This window comes from Strix aluco, chromosome 3 (assembly GCF_031877795.1).
Source record: "Strix aluco isolate bStrAlu1 chromosome 3, bStrAlu1.hap1, whole genome shotgun sequence".
Classification (NCBI taxonomy): Eukaryota; Metazoa; Chordata; class Aves; order Strigiformes; family Strigidae; genus Strix; species Strix aluco.
The window spans coordinates 15,692,977-15,705,674 of NC_133933.1; the positions used below are offsets into that span (position 1 = coordinate 15,692,977).

Genomic DNA, 12,698 nt, shown 5'->3' on the forward strand with positions numbered 1-12,698 from the left:
TTATAGTTCAGTATTACAATGTATTATTATGTGCAAAACTCACCATTTACAAAATGAAATACAAACATGTGCCAGGGGTTTCAGATACATGGCAAACTGACAAAAATGCTACAGATCTCTGTATGTACATTACACATGCTGCTCGTGACGTTTTTGTAATCATCTGCCTTGTGTTACGCTGCTCACACCAGACTTAGGGTGAACCCCGTGCTCTGCCAAAGACAGTAGCCCTCACTGATTTAAGCAGGGTCCAGACATCACCCACAGCATCAACTGTCTTGGACAAATCTATAGAACACACACATTTAATACCATTTTATCTTTGCATATGTAGGACTGACTTTCACATTGCACCGACTGAGTAACTTAGAACCATGAAATGCTACAACACATTCTTTTGTCCAAGAGGCATTTTGATGTTGGTGACAGACTATACAAAATAGTGTTCTCCTTCAACCTGATATATTTAATCCTCTACTAACACAAATAGTATCTGAGATAGGTGCTGTCAAATCCCTCTGCAAATCTACAACACTGCTTACATAATACATAATCCTTACCAACCTCCTTTGCTTATTTTCTGCAAGCAGCCTGAACCAGCAGACTAACACATTTTAATCCTAAATTAGGTTCTCTACGTTCTTTCTCTGCTCCTTCTCTACATCCTTATCTTTCAAATTCCTCTTCCAACCCCCTAGTTCTGTCTAAAACAATGCATATAAACAATAATCCAATAACCATACATCAAGTTCAGATAAAGGCACTGAAATTGTCAGTGCCAACGTTACAATCTTCTTACAGGTAACAGAAGTTTCATAAAAACTTTCCTGTAACAGGAAAAAGAAGAGAAACCACAGAGACTTTTAATGCAATACTCTAAAACCAGCAAGAGATTTATTCTTGTATATTAAATGTTAAAATCACATGCATAATTATAGAATACTTTATAGTTAAAAAATATTTCAAAAACCAACCCTGACAGTTTACCTGCAACTGCTATAAAATTTCTATGATATATATATATATATAAAAAATGGCGATTTTCTGTAATTAAAAAAATTAGGAAAGGATGCAATCATCCAGGTAATTATGAGTTAACTGATGCCCTGCATCGGACAGCCTTGTCAAACTCATGCTGGTGAAACTGAGCTCATACCAGCCAGTTTACTGAAATACTTGTCTAGAGTACATATATTTAAATCAAAATGACATTTGGCTAAAGGATGAGTGTAAGAAAATAGATTTTTGCACACTACAGCAAAAGACCTGCGGAGGGCCACAGTATAAAATGCTTCAAAAGAGTCTGTGGTACAAGAAATTTAGCCTCATGGGCTGTTTACTCAAACACGCTGGTGGAATATTCTGCATAACTGGCCATATGCATGGTTTACGTGGGGTTTTGTAAGCAATGCTAAAGTGTCTGCACGTGTTTTATTAGGCATTTATGGTTTAAGACCTTTTTTTAGTTCCTAAGGCAGGCAGCCAAAGATGTTTTCAACAGTTAACAAGGAACAGAAATGAAATGACGAGTTGCTGGTTTTACGAAGCTGAGTCGTCACTGTTTTGAAAAATGGCACCATATGGATCACTGTTAATGCGCTTGTAGACAAAGTGAAAGACCTGGGGTTGCGGACGGCTGTGCAACTCTGCCTTAATTTTCTGAGGGTAGGTATCCTCTGTCAGTTGCTGCCAGGTGTCATCAACAAAAAGAAACAGGCTATATTCTTCTGGATTGTCCACTTTAAACTTTTCAGCACAAAGCTGACATACATCTTCAGTAGTGATATATGGTCTTACTAGTAAGGTCTTTCCTGTACATCCACTGTTAACTTCCTGGAATGCAACACGAAGGTAGTTCTGTAGAATGAGAAAACAGACATCAGAAACTCAAAAACCCAAAACTCATCCTCTGAAGAGTCAGCAACAAACAGCAAGCTTCTCCACGTTCTAGTTGTGAAACACACACCGGTGATTCCTGTACATTTATGGCCACCTTGTGAATTGCAACGTTGGTGGTAAAACTGTGGCAAGACTGTGGTGGGCATAACAGAAATTCATAAGCCAACATCCTCTTTTCCTTAGCTTACATTCTAACCCTGCAATTAAGAGTGAACAGATACAGCCTTAAAAGCCACATGGAGAACGCCAGTGGTTTTAACAGGACTTGATGTTTGGCCTTACTAGGAAAAAAAATGCTGTGAAGCAAACTAAACATCTGAGACAACACACCCAAGAGATGATGCTGCCATTGCTGGGTCAGTACTACAGAACAGAAGCTTCATGCAATATGTTAGTCAGAAGAAAAAAGAAAAAACAACCCTCTGCTAGCAGCACACAAACATGTTGATCCACAAGGTACAGCACGATAAAGTATTGGCACTCTTATGCTGCAGTATGCAAAAGGTAATCCATCCTCACACAGGACATTTTCATCGCGTTAACTAGTGGCAATTTGGTGTCTGAGCCTCACGTAACCAAGTTTGTGACAGCATTTTCTTTTTTTAAATAAGGCTTAGAGTGATGCAGAAAGAAAATTTACTCTGCAACATTAGAGTAAATCCCTATGATCTTAAGGCAAAAGCTGGATCTTTCTTCTCTGTTGAAATCAACACATTCCCACAACTCTGATAACATGGATAAATATGCCTACAGGTTCTACCTTTCAAAAAGCATTTAAAAAGTAAAAGCAACAACTGGGAAAAGAACAAACACAAACCACTTTTGGACACATGAACAAAACAGCCTGCTGTCACATGCTTTTTTTAAAAAGAAATTAACTGCAATTAGAAAAAGCAGTAAAATTAAAGTAGGTAGAAAAAAAAAAAGACTGTGTGAAAGACCTGTTTATCGACTGAGCTGGTACCTATGTTTATGCTGAATAAATTAAGCATGCTAAATCACAATGGTAAAAACTTACATTTCATAAAAACAAGGTGTTAAAAGCTAAGACTGAGGAGAATGTTCGTATGACTTAACTTCCAGAGAGCACTCTTGTCTTTAATAAAGTATTTTTTGATAGCTTGCATACAAAAATACTGAAGCTTTGCAACAGCATTTAGACCATTGGGACTGAACCTGACTGAACAGAACTAATCCCTTTTTGTTACCCAGCGTGAAGACATTACAAAAAAAATCATCCCTAGATAAGGCAAAACACACTACAGTTTTAGTTTCTAATGTAGCTAACACACATAAGACCTGTTTTTAAATGCATTTGCTTTAGACGGACAGGATTGCTTCAAGGAGAGGCTGAAGTTTTTACAAATGCCTGTCACTCATATACTAAGTATCAAAATTATTTATGCTATATCAGAAAGTTGTATTTAATCATCAGCAAAATACGGGATTTTTTTATTTTCCATCCTTTTGAGGGAGGGAGGATGGAGGCCTTCCAGGGCCCAAAAGTTGATAAGGCTGTGAGACTGCATCTCAGAAATCCAGTGATCACATCCTGGTTCAATGTAGGAAAGACGAGTTGAGCTAAAGTTGTGTTACATGTTGGTTGTCGGGAAGATGCTTCACTTCAGGACATGGAGAAAGGAGATGAAAAACTGGCATTCTTAGCAGGCAGCAAAATGCTTGAATTTGTGCCAAGCATAGCCTGGAAGTGCTGTGATATTACTGATTCAAGGCTTTCTTTTGAAAGAAACAACAGAAGCAGCAGCACTGGACACACTTGGTGTCACCTCTTCCCCTGCCCCCCTACATCTTCCTGCATCCAGCATGGCATCCAGCTGCACATTTAGCTTGGCTGAAGTTCATTTGCTGAGGAAGAGAAGGTGAAATGGAATACAAGATCCTGCTGAAAGAATCTTCTGTCATTTAGTCATCCAGCAGAAACACAGGGTAATTAATTTTCCTATGAAAAGTGTGTGGGTTTTCTAGAAAGAACAAAGACTCAAGCTACTTGAATCTGACCCCTAACTACAAGTAAGCAGAATATAAAATGGATCCCAATAAGATGGATCTAGCTTTGTGCACTGGCCATAGTTTGGGATTTCTGTTAATCAGTTCTCCTCTTCAAAGGAGGCTAATTGTGGAAGACTGCTTCTTTTCCCAACTCCTTCCTGTTCAGTGTTGTGCTGTAGTCATTTGCATGAACACCCCGATAAAGCAAAAGGAACCTCAACTGAAAGGTTTCATTATCTCTTGATGATCCCACACCTTCATTCCTCAAGCTCTTAGCTACTTCATATCTAATTGATGGTTGTCATTAGCCTCTCTGGCAACTTTGTGCTGTGGTATGAACTGTAAATAACTGAACACAAAGGAGTAAATCCCTTCTTCTTGACTCCAACATCCTCCTTGCTTCAGTCCACAAACTGATGCATCTGAACAGACAATTAGCAGCATACTATATGAAAGACATGCAGGCCTGGTGTTAAAAGATGAAGTAATCCCCGACTGTTTTGTTATTCTTCAATTGAAGTTACTGCCCTACTCTGAAAGAGCGGTAAGAAATGGAGAGAAAAAACACAAACAAACATGAAGACATCCATAGTATAGAACTCTACTCCTTGCTTAAACTTTAGAACTATAGGCAAGCTTTTCTCCCACCTCTCTATTACCTGCTGTATGCCACCATTAGCTACTGGGGAGTAGTTGTGCTGATGTATGCCACTGATAATCTGGATTTGTTCTTTTTAACAGTAAAGCATAAAAAGAAGCTGAATATAAGATACGTTTCAGTTTATCCTTGCTCTGCATGATTTAAATAGAAGGGAGAGTGGGAAAGCTCCATTATTTCGTGTTTTCTTTAGACCATCATAATCAAATTCTATTATAAAGTGCAAAGACTTCAAAACAGAGGCAAATTTGCCAGCCATAGTCTCAGCACTGCTTCACTCTACTTACCTTGTGGCCCCAAGGGAATTGTTATGAATCATACCTCTAAAATGGGGATTTCCAACAAAACAATCATCCCCTGTTTTTTTAATTCAGCCCTAAGCTCTACCTGAAAATCATCAACTGAAGGTATCGTCCTGTTAGTTGTTCTCCTCTTGTGCCATTGCCGGAGAGTATCTCTGGCTTCTGAACTTAGCAGTCGGGCAGCTTGTTCTTCCTGGAAGTTCTTGATCAGTGAAAGTGCTCCATAAGCGCTTGTCAAGTAATAGCCTCCTGTGAAAGGCAGCAGGGAAAGAACTTCTCAGAGTGGTCACAAACACCACACTAGTTCTGCCTGGTTACAGTCAGAAGCACAAACACTTTTTTTTTTTCTTTTTTTATATATATGTACACACACACACACACACACATATATATATATGAAAGTCCCTGACCTCTATTGCCAAAATATTTATAAAGACAAACAGCTCACTGGCCTGAAAAATGCTGGATGGTGTGTTCTCAGCTACTAAGAGCCATGCAGCGGTTGCATGTGCTCTATATTATCACGTGGTGCAATAGTATCTAACTCTGGGTCCACTAGTGTTGGGGATAACCGGTTACTTAAATGACTGGTGTCACTCCTTTATTCCTGAGTGTTTTTACAAAGCTGGAACATGAGTTCTTAACAGTTTCCAAACAGTGATTGGTTTTCTTCCTGAGCTTCAAGTGTGGATGAAATAAACATAGTTGTTTAAACAAAGTAAAAGACACAACTACTGTTCAGGAACTTAAAAGCAACCACCCTTAGTGGCAATAAGGCAACAAAAGAGTGTGAGATTTGTACCCTGGAAGCATCCCAAAGAGTTTGCTTTTGTTTTTAGAAGGAAGATTCTGTTTGTCACCTTTTTAGTGCTCCTCATAATGTCCAACTAGTTCAGGAGGAGAGGTGTATAGTCCTCCATACTTCATCTTTATTACATGAGTGGAGAAAAAATTAAAGGCGTGATAGAGTTGCCAATGTACAAAAGAAGCTCCAGGTCACAAAGGAAAAGGAGTCTCAACAGGACGTAACAGTCCTCAACAACCAGCAGAAACAAAACACATGCTGTCATTGATTTCTCTCATTCTTTGTCTTTCATTTTTTGTTTTGTTTTTTGTTTTTTTATTTTAAGTAAACTATTTGAGTGGGAGAGTCCATTTAAGAGGCAGCACAGTCTATTTATGAAGTCATTCCAAGATGCATTCTATGCTCATAGTATTTTCTGTATTACTGATAGCATCCTCTTGGCATTTAGCTTTGCAACAAGTTTAATACATAAAACACATGCAAGACCCATGATACATATTGGACAATATGTTATTTTTGAACTGCACAACCCCAAAGCACTAAACAATTTCTCCTGCACAGTATAGTTCAGCTGGTGCCGAAGACAGGGCCAGCCAATAGACAGACTTCTTCTGTTGCATTAAAACCAACTTGACTTAATAGTCCAGTAAATGTTTCTGCCTTTCAAGCATGTTAATGATCTCCAGCTTCACATCTCAAGTATTTTCTGTGCTAAGATTCCTGAACAATGCACTAGAGGATGCTCTGTACAGAAAGCAGGGAACAGACTAGTGCCAAATTGGAGGAATCCTGGCATGGGTGTCTCATGCATACTATTATGTCAGAGGATACAGCAATTTCAGCAAGCCAAGAGATAGCAGGAATGGGAAACATACACATATACTTAAACTCACAGCTGAGCTTGGTCACAAAACCCTTTAAACTTCCTCATAAACTGGTAGATTCTGGGGACTACCATGGGCTCGCAGAATACCTCTTTGTTAAAAACACCACCATGAAAACAGAAGGGAGGGAGATTTCCTTGCCTCTAGCAGACTTTTGCCATCATTCAAGAGTGCCTTAGGAAACATATTCCTAGGGCTTATAAAAATACTTTGTGAGAAGTAAATACTGGGAAGAAGAGAAGATCATGAAGGGGGGCAATATTCTAAAAAGCACTGCCCCCAGAGGGGCAGAGAATTCCCCCAGAAGTTTTTACAAAGCATCTAACCCAAGCCCTGTTATGTGTCTCCCAATTTAACTGAATGCTGCAACTCTATAAATACTCTCAGGATATTTTCAGGCACAGAAGGATAATCACATTTGGCACCTGCACAGTGTATCTGCTTACTTGCTAAGTCATGATGCCTCCCCTTTTTGGCTGAAAACAACGTATTCCCTTCATAAGGTAGTACACATCGGTAGATTCCCAGGTCACTCAGGCCTGTACTGGGCGAGCTAACCAGCTTTCTCTTATTTTAAGGTGGAAATAATGAGATTCTCTTGTTATACTACCAACATTGCTGACTTTAAGACTCCCCTTGAAAGGATTTCTATTCAAACAGGGTTAACAGCAACTGCACTGTGAGGAAGCATCCCCCTTCCCTAGTCCTTCACTCAATTCTAATAAAAATAAATAAATAGATTACCTTCTCCATGCAGCAAAGATGGATCCAGCAATTCCATCATGTATTCAATTTCAGTATCCAGCTCCAGCATATCACACTGGGCTAGTACATATGTCAACACAGGCAAGAAGTCATCAGCTCCATACAGCCTCCCTAGGTTGAAGGGAACACAATGATAGACAAACCATATCCTTTTACCAGTTTCAGTGTTTGAAAGGAACGCACATTTTGCTGCCTTCACTGACCAGTGTGTTTGTATTTCTCTAGAGCCTCCTGTTACCAGTGTGCAGCAGAGAGAACATCATCTAACACTTGCTGGACAGGAGGCCAACACCAGTTTCATCCTGTACTGCTAACAAGCACAAATCTGATGATGCACACCTTAAGGCATGCAAGGGAATTTAAAGACTGGGCTCACCTTGGCATCAGCTCGACTGGTGAACTCACAAAAGGCTGACATGCCAGTCTGGCCTGACCTCCACCTGCACTTCTATCACTGGCTAAGAGATGATGAATAGGCATTTTCTTTATACATGCAGGGACAACATCCACTTTCTGGAAGGATCCAGCCACAAATACCAGTTTTTGCGTTCAAATCCCAGCAGAGAAGCCTGAATATATAAGCATGTTAGATTTGACATGAAAACTCAGCTCATTAAAAACACCAGTGAGCAAAGCCTCATATCATTCCCAACTAGCTGGTGAAGCATCACTGGCAATGGCAGCACACAGCTAACACACAGACTACGCTGTACCTAGGTCTGTCTGTGCTCCTATCACTTTTATTGCATTTAAATTTTCTGTTTAGAAAATACTATGTGGCCAAATCTCTGGGTTTGGCCAAACTATGTTCATTGCAGAACTGGCCTGATGGTCACTTAAAACCACCAAGAAGAGGAGCCAACTTAAACCTTGGTGAAACTCCAGATGACTGAAGGGCTGATATCTAAAGTTACACCAGCTAAGGCATACCCTCCAGGTATTACACTGTTATCTGGCTGAGAGTGGATACTCAAACAGCTGCTGGCTCAATGTCATATTTTACAAACTTCACATGACAAAACAAGACAATTCAAGGAGCATTTGCCACATCTTAGCCTAAGCCCCTCAGTGCAACAGTGAACTGGCAGCAGCCTCTCAATATTTTCCTTCTGCATGTTGGAAGTCCCTTACTCAATGTGATAACACAGCATGGACAAAAGAGTTTACAGGACTTCAGGCCAAGACCCCTATATCCATTTTAAAATGCAGGATTTTGCACAGAAATAAACTAGGCAGGAGCTCAGACCTAAGTCTTGCAAATGTGCCTGGGGGTCTTTAACAGCCACAAGCTTTCACCGTTCATCTCAAATCTCAAAAGAAAGTAGGTGTCTTGATCAGCACTGGACCCAGCTGCACATTCAATGCTCACTTAGAAAATTGCCAACCACCTGCAGCAGCTTATACTTGCTTAGGGAAAAAATCTCCCACTACCACCAGTGTTGTTTCACCTTAGCTCATGACCTACCACAGCAGTATATGCTAAGACATCAGGGAACAGAGTTGCACCTATGAATTCATGCCACTATGAATGCATGTGCCACTGACTACTTAGCTGGTCTTAACTGGTCTGTAGTTCCATTTAATTATCTAGGTTTCAAGGTCAATTTTAGACTCTTGCTATAGTCTAGAAATAGATGTTATTTGTGTTCCAAAGTGTCAACAAGCCAAAAATACTGGATCAGAGGCTGCTTTCCTCCACCCTATAACACAGAGCCCTTGTAGTTGTCATACTGCATACATGCTATTGAAATACTATAGCTAAATACAGGGTGTTACCTCTATTACAATTTCCAGAAAAATACTCATTTAGAACCAGGGTGAAATTCAAGGCTCACAGGACAGCCTTTCTGGCAGCCAATTTCAAAAGCCTACAGTTAAGCAAAGCTGGGTTTTTTTTAAGCTGCTTCACAACTCTGCTTCACACTGAATCTGTAAGATGTGCCAGCAGATACATCAGAGATATCAGGAAAGAAGCGGAGAGGAAGAATCCCTCTCAAAAGGGCAAGGAGATGCTACAGGAGCTCCAGGAGGAGACATGTCTGCAGAATCAGGTGGTCTGATTTCCTCCATCAAAAGACAACCCCAGGTTTGGAACATCAGTGAACCTGAACCACGAGAAGCACCATACCCGAGTTATTCTCCATAACAGTGTAAATCAATTTGCAAACTCTCAGCAGCAGCATGACTTTCTTTTCAGGTGAATACATCTTCTGCATGGTCATGAATTTGACTTTAATCTTTTCAACGTCCACAAAGTCTGGTGTTGGAACAAACACGCCCAGTTCCTGAGGATCCCTCTGCCGCACCAACTGCAGGTTTTCCTTTAACTGTTTCCAGGATCCATCTGCGGTATGAAACTCTTTCAACATCGCTTCAATGTGGCCCTTCAACGGCTTCAGAATGCACTTATGCATGGCCTTCTCCAGGACAACATCTGCAACGGGAAAAACACAAGTCCAGCTGACTTCCTCCTCTAGAGCAGAGCCAGTATTAATATAACCATTCCCAAAAGAGACACTGTAGAGCAAAACCTACTTGCTAAGGCCTATTTATTATACAAGCTGAATTTCCAGATGTTTGTTAACAAGAAAACAAAAGGCAGAGCAGAATCTGTATTCCATTTTCATTTATGGCAATGTGGTAAATACAAAAACCCCCAAAGAAACTACAGACTGTCACAAAAAAAAAAAAAGAAAAAAGCAGCAATCTGCGGCTCCAGCTAACTTTTTCTTTTGTTGGTCAGAAGTCTCTGAGTTTTATTTTACTTTGAGCTTAGACTTTAACTCTGAAACTTAAAGGAAAACACAGTCAAAACCATAACTTCTGTCTGCTTTGGCACAAAAGCCCATCCTTTTTGCATAGTTTCCATCAGAAACTAACTCAACCAAGGTCTCCTAAAACTTGGCTCAACTTTGTCAAGATCTTTATGAAGTTGGATGGATTATGGGCTTTAAACTATAAATGAAAACCAAGCTGTGTTTGTCCAGCTTCAGATTTCATCATGCAAGCTTACATACAGCTTTGTCATCAAGTTTGAAGTTCTTTGTTTGGCAATAGTGTGCACGTGGCACAGCAACCACTAACTTAGGAGGTTTTTTTATTCTTGTTCTACTCAAGTTTTTCTTTAACAGTCATTCTCCATTTTCAAAGTATGGACCTCATCAACAGAGAAAGCTCTTTGCTAAACATTTTCTCTGCAGGCCTTTACTTTATATGCTAATTTCCTCTCCCACACAGCATCCCTATGGCAACATAGCTTTACATTAATAATTAACTCACATCAATTCTTTGTACCATAGTGAACTCCCACAAGCACAAAAGAAACTGGGGACCCTTCAGCCTTGCCACTACACCAACATCCTGGTGAAGCAGGACCAGAGCCTAGAGTAGGCACGTGTACTAGGTGAGTGCAGGGACTGAGAGCAGGAAGAGGAGAGACTGTGTCACTGCTAGATCACACATCACACACACAAGCTAGCAGTGGATATCCCTGCTATTAGTGACTCATTAGAGTTTCATTAAACCTCATGCCCCTTCCAGGTTCTTTGCCTGTTCTTATGTGCTTTTCTTAGACCACAGTCTGTCTTCTTCTCTCGCCCCCCACCCCTCCCCTTTTTTAAAATTGTTTTAAATTGCAGACTATTTCTAAGGCTTGGGATTTACACACACATCCCCTCCAAACAAGCATTACCTATTTCCGTTTTCTTGCTTTTGCTTTATGTTTTCATTTATTTTATCCTTGTGTTCAGCCATGTTTCCTTTTGGGTCTTCATACCTCCCTTTCCCATACAAACACACCCTCCACACACTCCTCCTCTTATGGTGCCTTTGCTTCATATGTAGTGTTTATTCTGTGTTTGCTTGGCATGCAATTCCCAAACGTCCATCTCCCATCTCCCCTACACCCTATCCCAATTCTGTAGCTCCCAATTCTGTACCTTCTCTTGCTATTTTCCCCTCCTGAGACCCTGATGAAGTTGGCAAAGCCATGTCTGCTTCATTCCCAGATGCTTTAAAAGCATCTGTGCTCTCTCTCACAACCGAGACTGTAAAAGCTGCTGGAAGGGAGAGAGTGAACATGAGAAGCGGTGTTTGCTCTCTGATTTTCTAGATTTCCCTATGGTCACCAGTAAAGGCATAAACAGTCTGACATGTGTTCTTGATGGCCTGTCACACAGCGTGAAGGGTGGCATCCAGCTCCCCACCGGATCAGAGCCATAAATTATACGTAACAAGTGGCAACATTTCAAATGACTGATCCTTATCTATTGTACTTGATAGATCTGCACAATCACTGACAGCACTACCAAACCCAGTCAGGAAAGCAGAATCATCACCCTTCTGCACAGTGACAGAAACTGCCTCTCCCTGCAATCGAAGCTATCCTTGGGGCTCGTGGGGTAGAAATATTCTTCCGCCAAGAAAAATGCACAAACTTCACCCATGGGTATGCTAGCTAGCTCAATTTCTAAAGGGTACGCATAGTTCCTTGCTAGCTTCACTAATGATTTTTTTTCTTTTTTGACAATTCAGCCTACTTTATTTATTTCCACTGCCTGCTTAGTTTTTTAAATAGCAAAAACACCAGCTGCTTTGCTTGTAAGCAGAACACCTCTGCAGTTTGCATTCCAACCGCCTGGTCTCATTTAAGTCAAAATTAAAGCAGTTGGTGCTGCCAAACATTACGTTAAGCAACAGAACTCTCTATCTCCATGAAAATTTAACTCCTACAGGCTTCCTCTGGAAGTTCTGCACAGGAATAGTTAGCATCAGCCATCCTTCATCTTAATAAAGCACATTTGGTCACAGTAGGTTTAATAAATTGTAAAGAATTCAGCATGGATCTTCAGACCCCTTGGTCTGCTAATAAGGGAGCACTCAGCCTGGGATGGGAGATCAGAAAACTCAGTACGTTTCTGTGACTGATCCCCTATAGGCTCCAGGCCAGAGCTGGTTCAGCTGCTGCCTGCAGTATCAGTATGGAGGGAGCTGCAGAAGCAGTCCCTCTTCAGAGGCTACAGGAATTGGATGCTTCCAGGAGGGAAAACTCCTCCACAGAGTCCCAGTCCTTGGCTGGGGCCAGGCTTGTTATCTGAAGGCCAAAAGTGGAAGCCTTAAGTCTTCTGCCTTCAACCCGAAGTTAGTGCCATTCCCACGGCTTCCCATACAGATGAATTGCACAGATTTTTACGGCTGTGCAAGATGGCGAGGAGGCATTCTTTCATATTTGCAATTCGTCACAGGCTCTAAAAGCAGTGCCTGGAAGTTACTTTGAATTTACTTGATCACATTCCACAATTTCTCTGGGAACTTAAATTGATTTGAAGCAGCACAGAGGAAGAGAGCAGATAACTCATGCCCTAAGCTCTGCACAG

At 40.8% G+C, this 12,698-nt stretch overlaps 1 protein-coding gene across 8 annotated transcripts in view; it reads right to left on the reverse strand.

The window, feature by feature from the left end:
• The window catches only part of LOC141920567 (sodium/potassium/calcium exchanger 3), a 282,625-nt gene continuing 269,927 nt past the window's right edge, over window positions 1-12,698 (reverse strand). For all 8 annotated transcript variants that reach the window (XM_074817520.1, XM_074817519.1, XM_074817526.1 and 5 more), the window contains 4 exons: window positions 9,452-9,757; window positions 7,303-7,434; window positions 4,955-5,118; window positions 1-1,857 (listed from right to left, as the gene is read on the reverse strand). In XM_074817520.1, coding sequence (XP_074673621.1) covers window positions 1,540-1,857; window positions 4,955-5,118; window positions 7,303-7,434; window positions 9,452-9,757 — 920 coding nt within the window. In that variant the 3' untranslated portion in view covers window positions 1-1,539. The remainder of the gene's footprint in view (window positions 1,858-4,954; window positions 5,119-7,302; window positions 7,435-9,451; window positions 9,758-12,698) is intronic.